This window comes from Liolophura sinensis, chromosome 9 (assembly GCF_032854445.1).
Source record: "Liolophura sinensis isolate JHLJ2023 chromosome 9, CUHK_Ljap_v2, whole genome shotgun sequence".
Lineage (NCBI taxonomy): Eukaryota > Metazoa > Mollusca > Polyplacophora > Chitonida > Chitonidae > Liolophura > Liolophura sinensis.
The window spans coordinates 34,377,027-34,393,224 of NC_088303.1; the positions used below are offsets into that span (position 1 = coordinate 34,377,027).

Genomic DNA, 16,198 nt, shown 5'->3' on the forward strand with positions numbered 1-16,198 from the left:
TATTGTGGAAAATTAGTGCAGGTGGAATAATTTTCAGTTTTCGTTATGCATATTTTATGATTTCTGGCCAAAAACTAAAATACCGTGTTCCGAGTTGCTAGGGATCATGAGATGCAGGCGTTGAAGGAAAGTATTGTGACAAGATTTCAGATTTTTCCCAGGGAAATGGAGATGTGTTGAAATCTGACCCTGTATACTGCTGTGAAGGAGCAGATCACTTAAAACCTCTGTGAAACATTTCGTGTTTTTTTTACACTACAATGAAGTGGACTGCAAGGTTTGGGAGAATATATGAAAAGTAATCTGAAACTAGTATTCAGATTATTTTCTTATCACGAATGGAAAATTTTGCTCGGAGTAGAAATTCAGGGAATTTAGCAAGGGTTAATACATGCAGCAATCAGCTTGAAAGTTGTGTGAAGGGTAGAAGTTTTAAATACCCTATAGGACAAGCTAATGAAAGTACAGAAAGGTGTTTAATATAATGCAAGCATTTGTTCTGGACCCTTGACTGTATTTTAACCTCATGTGCTATACATTTGGAGAGTGGTTCATTCAGCACAAGAGTTGTTCCCCTTGCAGGTTGCTCTCCAGGAGAATTTGTGTGCAGCAGCAATGGCCAGTGCCTTGACCCTCGGAGACGATGTGATGGACGAACAGACTGCCCGGACGCCAGTGATGAGCTGGGTTGTCCACGTAAGTGCAGCGCATCCTTCATGAAACCAGTGATTAATGATAGCTCATGTGTGCAGAGCTTGAATGCTAATGAGCAGAATGTGCTGAGATTGCATTTTATCATTAAACTCTTGTAATTCTGCTAAATTGTTATTTAGCTTTGTTGTTAAAATTAATTTTTTTTATGTAGAAAAATACTAAAAATCTAAAAATGCTTTGCTTAAATGAAAAGTAATTTCACAGTATTTCCTGTGTCAAAAGTTTAAAATGATTGATTTGTCTTATGACTTTTTTTACTAAGTCATTTGTTTGATCATTAATAATTACTACTTGAATACTTGGCATGCAGATATATAAATAGATGTTTATTTGGCATGCTCCATATAAAGGGACAGGCATGTGGCACCTAGTAATGTAAGCCCTTTTTACTTCCATAATTTATACATTTCATTCGTATTGATGCACTATTTTTTGTTTGTTAAATGTTTTGTTGTTTTTGTCTTTTAGTGTTACTTTTTTGTTGCCATTTGTTGAAATTTCACTGAAAGTTGATAGTTCCGTCCCCCGCCCTCTCCTACAAGTATTTTGCATGTGGTTGGTGTTGGAGAAACTGCATGATTCTGTTTTGTTACAAGTATACACCATAATGACCCCCTTAATTCAGACTTTATGATAACCTGAGTTCTTATCTGTGTCACTTAAAGTTGACAATTTTGTATTCATTGCATCAAATTGGGATTTGTAATCTTAACCACAAATTGCCAATCTTGTAATCGTAATCACAAATTGCCAGTCTTGTAATCCTAACCACAAATTGCCAATCTTGTATTCTTAACCACAAATTGCCAGTCTTGTAATCTTAACCACAAATTGCCAGTCTTGTAATCTTAACCACAAATTGCAAGTCTTGTATCCTTAACAACAAATTGCATTCATTGCATCAAACTGATATTCGTATTCTTCACCTCAGATTGACAATTTTGTATTCTTCACTGCAGGTTGACAATATTGAATTTTTCGCCACAAATTGGTAATTTTGTATTAATTAACTCAGATTGGCAAGGTTGTATTCTCCACCACAAATTGGCAATTGTATATTCTTCATCCCAAATTGGAAATTTTGTATTGCTCACCTCAAAGTGGCAGTTTTGTATTAATGACCATAATTTGACAGTTTGGCAGTTGGCCAAGATAAAATTGTTAAAATGGCGCTGTGGCATAATCTTAGTTACTTTTGAGATTATATTTTACTCAAGATTTAGACAATACAATACTGTGTGGAATTATGGAAGTTGTTTACATCTAAAACTACAAACCTTTCAAGCTGGGAAGTGGTCAGAACCTCCTGTTACTAGTGCTCTGATCTTATACATATTTGTACAACCCTCCTTTTCTTTTGTGTTGCCACTTCCTTGTGAATGTTTATAAAAAGAATTAGGGTTTAAATCTCGCTGCTTGTGTGACTTGAAGTCATTTACATCCTGCTTTTAGTTCCTTTATTAGTTTTATGATATTTCAGTTTTAGTTGATTGAGTATAGAAAGTTTATGTACAGGATATGATGTCCCAGTTCCCTGCCCAACCCATAATAGCTTGGTAGCCTCCCTTTAATATGAGATCTGGAGGTCTACAGACCAGGACCCCTGCATTTGATTTGATTTATTTAGGATGTCCCACATGTACATGAACTGCGCTTGCTACAAAGTTGTGCTAGTGAAGCTAATGGTATATTTAAGTCCGGTGCATTATACGACAGCTACATGTAGTGTACTACTTTTGGGCTGTATGCCAAGCTGTTAAGCAGTATTTTTACTTCAAACTTCCTTTAGAGGTTACATGCAGTGAAACTGAGTTCACATGTGAAAATGGCCGTTGTATAGATGTCAGGAGAAAATGTGATGGCCGAAATGACTGCGGTGATAACACAGACGAAGATGACTGTGTTCGTAAGTAACTGGGTATTTCATGAAAGTTCATCTATTTGTCATTCTCTGATTCCTATTAAACCTTGATAAGTTTCCCAAAAGCATGTAATGAAAATGTGGTCCTTGAGGAAAATCTTGTGATAACACAGGAGAAGATTGATGAGTTTGCTTGTCTCCAGGTTTAATATTTTCATCTCTGTTCTCCATTCTTAGGCATAATTTTGTGAAAAGAGGAAATTCATGCTTTAATTGCTAGTACTTGTAAGAAATGAGTTGTGTTTGTTAAGGTAAAATAAAGCTAAACAAGTAGACACACTTTGTATTTAAATCAATTAAGGTGATTCCATATTGAAGAGACTGATATATTACATCTTTATATTCACAATCCTGTAGCAACGACTTGTTCTGCTAATGAGTTCACATGTGACAATGGCCGTTGTGTAGATGTCAGGAGAAAATGTGACGGTCGCAATGACTGTGGTGATAACACAGACGAAACTGACTGTGTTTGTAAGTGACCTGCTTTTATAGAACAGAATAATATATCTGCAAAAATTTCCAAGACAGTTTTTTTTTCTAATTTAGTAACCTCCACTTCAGAATTTAGGAAAAACGTATAGTTGGAAAAGTCTGGTGGAAGAATCGTGAAATCTTTCATTTTTGCGACTTCTTTATTACCGTGTAGCCCGTGATCAGTCATTACAGTCTGTCACGAATCATTTTACTGCACAGTTCTTTGTATGAATTCAAATGGTTTACAGATAAAGTTCCAGTTTTGGGTCATTTGTTCATTTTTAAAGAAGTTACAGTAGTTTTTACAATGGCATAGCCATTATTCTAATGGCTTAAATTGTTGAGGGACAAGTATTGCCAAAGCATTGCACTTCCAGACGGCTTGGTTTATCTACAAGTTAATTCCCCATATAATAATGTAGGCAGAATTTTCCTGAAAATTTTTAAGGTTGATATCATTCTTTTTACCCTTTTTGTTGCTCAGCCAGAAGTAAGAATTAAAATTTATTCAAATTTCTGTAGCGGAAACTTGCTCTCCCATTGAGTTCACATGTGATAATGGCCGTTGTATAGATGTCAGGAGAAAATGTGACGGTCGCAATGACTGTGGTGATAACACAGATGAGGATGACTGTGTTTGTAAGTGATCTCCTTCATACAAGTTTGCACCAGTTCCCAACCTATATATTTTCTAGAGCATATGATTCCAAATCTTTGTCAAATTTTCATGAATCCACTTATGAGATATTTAGGTTCTCATGAAAGAAAAGCTTAATTTTGTGTTGAAATTTTTTAATGCAGAAGATTTTTCAAGAGATCAACAGAAACTTGATTTTTGCTATGTTTTTTGAAGACAATGAAAATAATGTGAAAGTAAAATCTTACTCACATTTTCTTAGCGGAGACTTGCTCTCCCAATGAGTTCACATGTGACAATGGCCAGTGTATAGATGTCAGGAGAAAATGTGATGGTCGCAATGACTGTGGTGATAACACAGATGAGGATGACTGTGTTTGTAAGTGACCTTCATTCAAATTTGAACCAATTCTCGAGCTATGTATTTTCTTGAGCATATATGAAAGCTGGTTGATTTCAAATGTTTGTCATATTTTCACAAATCCATATATGAGATGTTAAACTTCTCAGGAAATTTTTCCATGTAAATTTTGAAGAAATCAAGAGAAACATCTTTGTTTTGTTGATGAAAATAATGTGGGAATAAAATCTTACTCACATTTTCTTAGTGGAAACTTGCTCTCCCAATGAGCTCACATGTGAGAATGGTCGTTGTATAGACATCAGGAGAAAATGCGATGGTCGCAACGACTGTGGTGATAACAGTGACGAAGATGACTGCGTTTGTAAGTGATACATGTATCGATTTTCTTAAATTGCTGTCATGTTTTTTAGCTTGTCAGAGTTTGTTAATTTGAAATTTTTGATTTGAATCTATTAAAACCTATTTCCTCTGTCTGAGTTGGAAGGAAAAAGGACTCGGGACTTTTTTTCTGAAATTTTTTCTCTATCTTAAATTACACACAGTACTCAAACAAATTATGTAAAATTTCATTGGTAGCATATTTTCATTTGGATATTTTCAATCAAATGTGAGAATGAAATTTTATTTAAATTCCCGTAGTGATCACTTGCTCCCCCACTGAGTTCAGATGTGAGAATGGCCATTGTATAGATCTGAGGCGAATTTGTGACCACCGAAATGATTGTGGTGATAACACAGACGAAGAAGGCTGTGTTCGTAAGTCACTGTGTTACTTATCTGCTCCACCCATTAGCTTTCGGTCATGGCCAGTCTGCCTTTTCGGGCAATGCAAAATATCATCATAAGAGGGAATGTTCAGAGTTTATTTTTGATATTAAAATGAATTTAGAAAAAAATCAGAAGTTTTAAGAAACTTTAATCAGTTTTGTTCAATATTTATTTCTTAATCAGCCTTCAGTGTATAAAAGTCTAGACTTTCCTCGTTTTTATCTTGTGAGTTAAGGTAAGAGCATCATTCAAAGTTAAATCTCAGAAAGCTGCCTTTACCCATGCACACACTTAATAGTATTAGCTATACATCACCTGTGAATTCTTCACTCGTTTAATTTTGAACATTGTGAAGCGTTCACAAATGTTTATTTCACACCCTCATTCTCATCTGCATGTATCTAGCGGCAACTTGCGCACCTGAGGAATTCGTATGTGACAATGGCCGTTGTATGGATGTCAGGAGAAAGTGTGATGGTCGAAATGACTGTGGTGATAACTCAGATGAATATGACTGCATTAGTAAGTAACAACAGCTAAGCCAAACTTGTGCTGAATCCAGAACCCTGCTTAATTAGTGCTTAAAGGATACATGAAATGGAACTTCATTTTATATCTTTTACCTCACTATTTTATGCATATTATACATTAATGATCGGAGATGACATGAGCGATGAACTTATCAGCTTAGCACATGAGCTCTTCTCCCCACAGAGTTGTTTTGAGAACTATGATCATTGATCAGAAGTACTCGTTTCTTAATTTTCGGACTGACCACTGGGGCCGTATGGAAACTGTGGTTTAAAGCCAGCTTTTTGTTACTCGATGTCCGAACACTTCACTGCACATTAAGAAAGAAAATCCAGATATTTCATGTATCCTTTAAAACCCCTCATGTTGAAATATGGTGGGCAACTTTTCCGAAAAGTTCCGATTATAATTCAACAGAAGGGAATTATATGTCTTACAGTAATCAGATGGCCTTTAATAAGTAATAAATCGTTTACTTCCTTGCAAACATCATTTATTTTAGGATGCAGACATTCCCAAAGCTATAGGAATTCCCTATATACATATATACAAGAGCCTTTTTAACACCTACCCTTTGGTCCCAGATGGACCCAAGCTTTAGAACACATGTACCAAGTGTATTCATATCTCCATATATACGTACTCCATTTTACCCCAACCCCCTGTTCAGTAGTTCATCCATTTACCCATATTACCCAACTTTTCCTGTGCATGATCTACTTCAGGATCTTCCCCTTTCTTTTTGAAAAGGCATTTAAGGCCATTTCCACTTTGTCATGATGTGAAATATGATTTGAACATTTATTTTTGGTTAAGTCGTGTAGATCTGTAAGGTCATGGTTATACGAAAGACAAATCTCTCAAGAGTTTTCTCTTCCTAGAACATAAACTACATAGAACAACATTGAAATGTTGAAAGTTTGTGTTTGGACTCTTTGTGCTTTGTGGAATCAGCCACCAATTCCCTAGAGCTTTTAGTCTACCGTGTCCACTATCCCAAGCATCCTATGGCCTCATTATTCTTTTCATTGAATATTTCATTTCAAAATTTCTCTGTTTTATCTGTCTCATCCAGGATCGCACTCTGCTCAGGTGTGAATTTGAAAAAGCTCCCTATTTTGAGAACCTGGAGTAAAAGTAACTTCCTGTAATGTGAAATGTTGTGACTCCAGGTCCAAAAATGCACCAAGAACTCAATATTTACCCTTTTTGTATGTTTTACGCCCCTCCCCCCCCCCCATTATACCTATATACAAACATCCTTGTAGTTGTCTTTACCTTATGAATTACCCTACAGAATCCCCGCTTTAAATTTAATTCATAGCTCAGACATATACAGATATTCCTAATAACTGATTTTCCTTGTTTTTTTTTTTTGCAACTGTACTTTGTATTATTTTGAGATGATCAGTCTGTTGAAAGACTTGTATGTAACTGCCCTCTGTCAAACTTTATTTAAACACCCGTTTAGCAGCCACATGTAGTGAAACGGAGTTCACATGCGATAATGGCCTCTGTGTAGATGTCAGGAGAAAATGTGATGGTCGCAATGACTGTGGTGATAACACAGATGAGGATGGCTGTGTTCGTAAGTAGCTCGGAATATTCCCCTGCAATATGTGCATCATGGACTGTTTAGTACGTACGTGTACCTGGAGCTTATTCCCCCAAAAAGCATATCAGCTGTATAGATGACAGAATTTTGATAAGACATTGTATCATTAGGGTGGAGTTGCATTGTAAATATGTGGATGCACAGGGATGATAGTAACTTTAAGGCAATGTGTGTATATTTCATTATAGACCCAATGTGAGTTTGATCGCTTGTTATCCAGGGTAGAATATGATTGATTATGCATACTTCATGTAATGTCACTTCTTCTTGATGTACCAATTGTAATCCTTTCTCTCTGAACTCTTCCCTATACATGTCCCCTTTACATCATATCCAAGCTTGTTATCTATACTGTAAACCTTTGTACGTGTATTATAAGCAAAAATTCTTTTTTTTTTTTTTCCTGTGATGAGAGCCTGGTTTAATTTGTTGCAAGGATTTTCTTTCCTCCGCATGTTTTTTGTCCAAGACAGCAACATCTTCACGTACTAAACTTAGTGGTACTGAAGACATTTACAATGTTATGGAATTCTTTGTCGAGAAGATGTATCTCTGTATGTGATGCAAATGTATGATTTTATTGTACTTTCAGTTCATGGTAGAATGTGTTCATGATTGAAGGTCAAGGCTGTTGTTCTATAGATTGAACTTAGATAGAGCAACCTGCTGATACATACATATACTGTATGGTAATGGCTCATCTTTGTTCTCTTGAACCTCCCCTTGCTTGCCCCTGTCTGTACCCGTTCCTCCCAGGCCAATGCTTGGTTTGTTGTTGAATCATGGTGTATGTTATAGAAGCATGTCAAATGCAACCACCAAAATGTGTTGTTGTATTTATTTGGGTAAGGCATTCCTGGAATTCATTCGTTTTGAGAAATTGAGGTTTGCATTTCTAGTAGTCTGGTACAGTTTAATTTATCTTGGAAACCATTTAATAATTTGGCATGCCATATGGCGTTTTTATTCAACACCTATCAACATTCTGATTTATTTTCATTATAACTAAAGTTCGCTTTTCTGGTATACTACATGTATATCCTTAAGACTTGAGCATAGTCATTATGTATTGGTATACATCAGTTGTTTACATGTAGTTTTTGGAGAGGTGATATCACCTCCTGACAGAAGCATTTTCTATGACTTAAGCGGAAACTTGCGGTCCCAATGAGTTCACATGTGGCAATGGTGGATGTATTGATGTGAGAAGGAAATGTGATGGTCGAAATGACTGTGGTGATAACACAGACGAAGATGACTGTGTTCGTAAGTGACCCTAATTCTTCAGTCCTTCCTGTAGATCTGATCCCAACCCTCGTCATATGACTGAAAATTGATTAAGTATGACGTTAAAACCCCAAGCACTCACTCCAACCCTGATGCTCCTGATCCCTGTACCCCAAAAATTCCCCTGCTGTATAGTCAGACTAGCTTTTTAGTTAATCCAAAAATGTGGGGTTTTTTAAACCGTATGGTCCGAATGCCAGTACTTCAGTTTTATTTATGTAGAAAGAGCCAAAGATTGTTTTCCATCCTTCATTAGAGGATAATGATGGCAAAACTTCTGTATAAGTTCCATGACTTTATGGACAATACTCTTGAATTGTTATAACATTTGTTATTGCGCCTGGTGATTTTAAGTTCCCTTTTCTCCCTTTACCCTTTTCATTTTTAAATTTAACTCCCTGAGGCCAGTTTCATGAAGCTAACTTAACTACTGAAGTCAGCCCTTAACTACCATTACGACATATGGTGTAGAGATATAAAGTGCACATGGCTAAGGGCTACTTAACACTAAGTATTTTTCATGAAACTGACTCCTGGGCACTGTATATTTGGCCCCTGCTTGGTATTAATTTCCCCAAAACTTGTAGTTCCTAGAAAAACATATGCTTCTCTTTATTCCTGCTTAAGCTAGTGTGTATTTACATATACCAGTGCTCCAGTCCCAACCTTGCTCTAGAACTATTCTCAATACACAAGAAGTACACAATTTCAAATCCAAAATCTGATCTTAGGCTCCCAATAACTGCCAAATCTTCAGAAGAATTGTTTGTCCTTTTTAGCTGCTTCAGAAAAGAGCAGTGTTTTGAAGAGAAACCCTTCAATGTGAACAGGCAGTTCACACCATATTCATAAGTAATTTTTGGGTCAGTAATATATTTGCTCTACACAGATACATGTATATCGTAAGTGAAATAATTTTGCTTCATTTCATATCTCAAAGTATGAGTATATAACCATATGCTTCTGTCCTTTATGACTGTTCTGGAAGTACGTAATGAACAGAGGAAACTGGTGTAATATGTTACTTCCTACTTCCATGGATGACTGTGTCAACCTTCACTTTACAGTGTTCTATACAAAATATTCCATTTGCTTGTCCTGTAAACTGTTGATACTTATGAACCCAAATGTGTCTTCCTGTTCGCTTCATATCATCAGGCTGCTCGTTGGATTTCTAGATTGCAGTATCCCTCATAAAGCATATTAGTTGACTTTTGATTTTTCCTTCCTCTCTTGGCCATTCATGTCCATTGGATGGTCATAGAACTTGGGTATTAAAGTGTCATATTAATGTTGAATGTTGTTGAAACATATCTTCAGCGGTCACATGCAGTCAAGCCAAGTTCACATGCGAGAACGGTCGTTGTATAGACATCAGGAGAAAATGTGACGGCCGAAATGACTGCGGTGATAACACCGACGAAGATGACTGTGCTCGTAAGTACGTCGCCACAAATTTGCCTGTGCCTACCGCTTCTTAGGGACAGACCCTATGGCTTACAACCCTGAGTCAGTTTTCCCCAACACAGATCTAGGTGTCTGTCTGCCAGAGTGGGTTCTTTATATGTTGTGGTCAATGGCAACAAAGTGAATTAGGGTATTTCAGTTCTTACTTTTTTTGTTTTATGTCTATGTGTTTGTGTAATGTTTTGTGTTTAATGTGGTCAAATTGGTGGTACTTCAGGGTGTGTCTACCCAAATTCATTCTTGTATTGTTGTTCATTTGTTAAAATGTTAAAATATTTTCCCTAACCAGTCTATCCTGGTCAAATGTCTTGTGTTTCATATGTGATTCACTGTTAAAAGTGTTTGTCATGACGTGTTTGATCTCCATTTACTGTGCACCGTATTTATCCTGCTTATGAAAGGATCTCTACATGTACCTGCCTATAAACGAACATTTCGCACCTGAAATCTGGTTTTACTTTCACTTTCTACCAATGATATATGTATCACTGTCACTCTAGGCAGCATGCTTTTGATATATGTATGTCTCTGGTGAGATTCATTATCTTTGGCCTTCAACACTTGGCACCTGAATTAAATCGTGATGGTATTGACTACTGTATGCACCCATCACTTGCACTGAGAATGAAATTTGAAGGAAAATATTAAAGAGCATGCACTATTGATTCAGTCTATATTTCTTCCCGCAGTGTTAAATTGTCCTTTTCAGTATACAATGTACCTACAGCCTCATTCCTTGTTAATACTTATTGTTGGTATAAGTGCCAGTGTTGACATTGCAAGCATGCAGTTGGTATGTCTTCTGCTTGTAGGAAATGTTTTTTTTTTCCTGCTTCCTGAACTGTAATGGAACAAAGGGTATCCAATGATTCTGATTTTAAAACGTACATGTACTAGGTTGATGTACTCTTCTGTCAGGAGTGTTCAGTTTAGTGTTAATAGCCATTTTCTTACGTGCACAAAACCTTCTGTATTGGACATGATTTGTCTATTGGACACAGTCTGTCTCTATTGGACACGGTCTGTCTGTATTGGACATGATCTGTCTGTATTGGACATGATCTGTCTGTATTCGCCACTCAACCTTCAACATAGCCTTGCTTTACTGCTTTCTGTATGTCTTGTCTCAGAAGTTGATGGTCGTGTTTATGAGGTATTTCCTCTGCAAATATGCAACATCTCACTCGAACCATCTTTTGGGGCTTTTGTCAGCTCTAGTGCCAAGTTCCATGAGTTTACCTTCAGTTTTCCTTCCAACATAGCCCCTACATGTCGTCAAGATCAGTTCACTTGTGACAATGGCCAGTGTATCGATGAGCGAAGAAAATGCGATGGCCGCAACGACTGTGGAGATAACACTGACGAAACAAGCTGTCGTAAGTACATGTATCAATAAAGGCATCGATAACCCTGCCATTGTAGCCAGACCTTGCTAGATGTTATCAGAACCTTGATTTTTTAGGTTTATTTATTTATCCCTTCATCTTGTTGCATAGGATTCCTTAGAACTTTTGTTTATGTACATGTAGATAGCTTATAATTTATATATACAATTTATGTATATTTTTTGCTAGAGTTTGAATTGATTGACATGGCACAAATAGATCTCATTGTCAAGTCTGCTTTATTATTATTATTATTATTTTTTTTTGTGACTCGCATGTGAAAGAATCATTCAGTTCCCAGAAAAAAACTTTTTTTTAGTTTGTCTTGAAGTACTCTTAAGCTCTCAACTGTAAGATATCTCTTCCATTCGCAAGTACAAGCTTCAAGCAAACCTTCCCATTTGGCAGTTGCTTTTTAAGTATATATAGTATTAGTATACAACCAGCTTGGTATTTCACCCTTGACCTTATGACCTTCACCCTTGCCCTCCGCCTGTTGTATTGCAGCGACCGCACCTTCTCGCCGCTGCTTCCCTGGCCAGTTTATATGCACAAATGGTCAGTGTTTAGACGCTGGCTTTAGATGCGACGGCAGTGTAGATTGTACCGACTTTTCTGATGAAATCGATTGTCGTAAGTAAGATGAAGGATGGATTAGGTGGACTAATGGCCACGCACTTCAGACGCTGCGCGCCTGCGTCAGCCAGCACCGCAACAACTGCGAATCGCACCTTAATTTGCAAAATATGTGTAACACTGTGTGTTTTTAACTGGTAGCACTTTCACTCTCTCTTCTACATGTGTGTTGAAATCATGGGCAAGATTAGTCCATGGTACTTTATAAGGGCATCAAAGAAATATAAATATAAGAAGGAGTAGGGTTTGAGAGGGGTGTATTGGAATTGATGAACATGCTTCTTCTGGGCTTTATAATTGCATATATTTGCATTTGCAATCCAGATTGTAATGGATTGAAGAAAAGATTCAGTTTGCTCCTTCATGGGTGACGGTGCTGTTTACATGGACACTGATGATCAGTTTCGTAGTGTCCTTGGGGGTGGTATTTAGTGATTAATGACGCTGTATAGATTTTATGGTATTAGTACTGGTGGTTAATTATAAAGGAATGTCAATAAATGTATACGTATTTTCCAAAGCTTTCAACTACAACCGTGCATGTGCTAAAGCTGTACAACATGCATGCTGCTACTAACACCCATTAATAGTCAGATACATCTTCTAATAGCTGGTGTTTATGGTATTTAGGATTTAATTTGAGACATGGAAGTGGTAATGGCTTGTACACATGTTTTAATTTACATGGTACATGTAAATGGGACTTCTGATAATAATGTTATGCGCATTTCTACTGTCACAGTTTATGTATTTATATTTATTAATTAAAGTAAGAAGAATTACCATTAAATATGAATACTATTGTGATCTATGATGTGTGATGTTTTAATTGTGCTTACCGCAGACTGTGTTCCCTGCTATTGTCTTTCAGAATAGTTCATGTTCATGTACACGTTTGGTTATGTCATTAGCTGCTCCTATGTTTATGAAAGGGGCATCCTTGAGCAGCCAGCTAATTAGGCTCTCAGGATAAAAAATATTCCTCAAATGTGGACGTAGTGTTTAGACATAATTCATTCAATTTAGAAAGGTATACTCTTACATTTCTCTTTGGACATTAAATTTCTCTACATTCCTGTGCTTTTTTCTTTTCAATTGTGAATATCTCATTTTGCTTATTCAAACCATACTATATACACCCTTCTCCACCAGTTGAATGTACCAGTCTATAAAGACTTCACTGTTCCACCTATTCATGTGCTTTCATCCTTTGAACATATCTGAGAAACTTCTAATTATTCATTTTCTGTTTATCATAAGTGGGGGTCTCTGTAGCTTAGTTGGTTAGCGGGCTATCACAGCATAATGACCCAGGAGCCTCTCACCAATACAGTCGCTGTGAGTTCAAGTTCAGCTCATGCTGGCTTCCGGCCTTGCGTGGGAAGGTCTCCCAACAACCTGTGGATGGTCGTGGGTCTCTGCCTGGTTTCCTCTGACCATAATGCTGTCGGCCATCGTATAGTAAAATATTCTTGAGTACAGCGTAAAACACCAATCAAATGAATAAATAAATTTATCGTAAGTTATCATAAATTTGAATTCAAATTGCGTGTTCTATGAAAAAATTGTCACTGCCTGGTACAATTTCAGATAGTTAATTTTGTCTCGTTAATCTTTGCTCATAATCACGGCGACGATGCGGTATTACTTGGACATGTATACTCTAGATGTCATCATTTCGTAAAAACAGGTATCCTGGCTTACTGCATCTATGCTATCAAGAGCCGATTCCACAAAGCCATTCGTGGCCAAAGTCAAATTTGAAACATGATTTTAAAGTATATTTTTACGGACCTTGTAATTAAAATGTTGACCACCTCATAAATATGTCTTGAGGTACACATGTCAAAATTTCAACGTCCAGCACCAAGGAATAAGCATTGTTAAAGAGGTTTTAAATTTAAATGAAGTCGGAAATGACTTTGTGGAATCGTCACCTGATCCTTGGCCAATCTGACTACGTATTTGAATCCAGATTTCTCCCTTTCATCTGCAGTTTAAAACTCAAAAGGTTTGTCAGGTACCTAGCAATGGTCAGATGTCATATATGTGAAAACTTTTTCTTAAGTGAAACACCAGTGAAATAATTTTAAAAAAGGTACCAGCTAGTGGAATTAGATGAAATTTTGTTGAACTGGCCTTGGATTTTATTGTTTCTGCATTACTTTGTTATGTCTAACATTTTTCTATCTTGATCTGCACATCTAACCTTTATCTTGCTGTCCACCTCTACAGCATCACGTGTAGCTATCATTTCCTGAATCATTCTCTAGTCTGCACTGTGTTATCTCTATTCATTTAGGAATGCATTTTTACATTTTTAGCGAGAAAGGAAAATTCTTTTATACTGTTCTCAAATACAACCTGCACAATGATGATGAAGCAGACTCCAAGCTTTCTAACTTATTAATTCTTTTCTCTGAGTAAATGGAAACTTCACTTAAACTAGATTGTACACATAAGGTCATCAACGTTATGTTTATCAGAAGGAATAAGTTTTTGCTCATGTGTAGGTACAAGGAAGCAATTTAATGTTAAGCCTACGATAGCTTCTTTACCCTCTGTTTACCTGTCGGTCTCTATTCATTTTCCAGGCTGTCATTTTGATTATTCCGTATCCTATACTGTTTCATATTACCTGAGACTAATGTAATAGTGATATAAATCCCGGAAATTACAGGTGTGTTTGTTGTAACTTTTATGTATGAAGTAACCTCCTTTTTCTTTTCTTGTACAGCTGGCCATGTGAGTACTATGTGTTTGTACTATGTGGAAATTGTTTCCTCGTTAATAGACATTGGCTGCCAAGACTTCTTGAACTGGTGACCAGTATTGTCATTGTTGTACTTCCAGCCGTGCAATGCGGAGGCAGTGAGTACCGCTGTAGAACAGGCCAGTGCATTGACTCCCGACGTCGCTGTGACGGCAGACGAGATTGTCCTGACAATTCTGATGAGGACAACTGCAGTGAGTGTTATTCATCTGCACTGAGTGCATTTGGGTTCAGTCTAATAGCATTTTATGGATGACGTTTAACTCCAGCTATTGATGATTTGCCTTGGAGTTTTGACAGGAAATTTTGAAAATGGTTTGGCATGTTGTGTCTTAAATACCTTAAGTGGAACCAGGCTCTGTCCATCACAAAATCCTTTTTTTTTTTGTTATATACATTTAAATCATAACGTGGGTTTCCCCTGGGCTCAGCCCGGTTTTCCTCCGACCATAATGCTGGCCGCCCTCATTAAAGTGAAGCATTCTTGAGTACGGTGTAAAACACCAATCAAATAAATAAATAATTTATGTTAAAATCTGTGTCCTTTCTGGTGAAGTTCTCCTCTATAAAGTATACACCTCTCCATCATTACAGTATTGTTAGTCAGGAGAAAATCTGCATAGGATGTTACACATGTTGTATGAACTTTGGTAGCTGCTAATAGCCTGTGACATGTAATATAGAAACAGACATAGCGTTAAACCAGAACATCACAAGGTCATGGTTTTCATATTATAATTACATGATAACTAAGCAAAGAATTAAGAAAACCTGAAGGTTTGTTGGGCTGCTGATCAACAAACTGGAGGTTTGCTTCACTGAACTTTTGAAAGTGTGCACAAAAACTTTTGGGGACACATTTGTGACTCTTCCATCGAATGACGTGTTGTAATGAAGCATGCTATAATGGGGAAGAAACCTGTGAATGGTTGTGGGTTTTCCCCATGGCCTCTGCCTGGTTTCCTCCAACCATAATGCTGGCCGCTGTCACATAAGTGAAATATTCTTTAGTATGGTGTAAAACACCAATCAAATAAATACATAAATAAATATGATGGGAAAGAGGTACAGGTACTGTGTTTGTTGATTATAGGACCCATCACTGTGGTTGTCAGCCCGCCACGCCTGGTTGTCAGAGTTGGGCAGGACATCACAATACAGTGTTCTGCCACCGGTGGGGCAAACAGGGAGTATGTGGTACAGTGGAGCTTCCAGGGCAGGGTGAGTAGGGAGGGACTGCAGAGGTCTGTGGTTAAAGGTCAAAGGAAGATTTTATTGTCAGACTAGCATATTTTTGAGACTATGTCTTTTCATAGTGTAAATCTAGACAGTATGATTTTCATCTAGATGAATCAATGAAACTGGGCATGTCTTAGATGGCCACCTAAAGAACGATCTTCTTTCATTAACTGGTAAATCTTCGCGTTGAAAATGGAAAAACATTTCAGGACTAAGGAGTTCGAATGTAGCTGTATTTAGCTTACTGTCTTTGTAATGAAATTAAAAGTGATTAAAAGAAATCTTTCCCAGACACATTTGTTACGAAAATAATGTAAAACAGAAAAGGAGACTGAGTTTGTTTTTAGTCTGTATACATGTGCATTGTAAACGTCATGCAGCCAA

The 16,198-nt window shown here is 37.0% G+C and overlaps 1 protein-coding gene across 1 annotated transcript in view; it reads left to right on the forward strand.

Moving 5' to 3' along the window:
• Positions 1 to 16,198, forward strand: part of LOC135474842 (basement membrane-specific heparan sulfate proteoglycan core protein-like) — a 150,482-nt gene that overhangs the window by 62,372 nt on the left and 71,912 nt on the right. Inside the window, 6 exon segments of the mRNA XM_064754457.1 lie at positions 583 to 696; positions 8,177 to 8,293; positions 9,635 to 9,751; positions 11,044 to 11,157; positions 14,656 to 14,769; positions 15,669 to 15,796. Of these exon segments, the coding sequence (XP_064610527.1) occupies positions 583 to 696; positions 8,177 to 8,293; positions 9,635 to 9,751; positions 11,044 to 11,157; positions 14,656 to 14,769; positions 15,669 to 15,796 (704 nt within the window).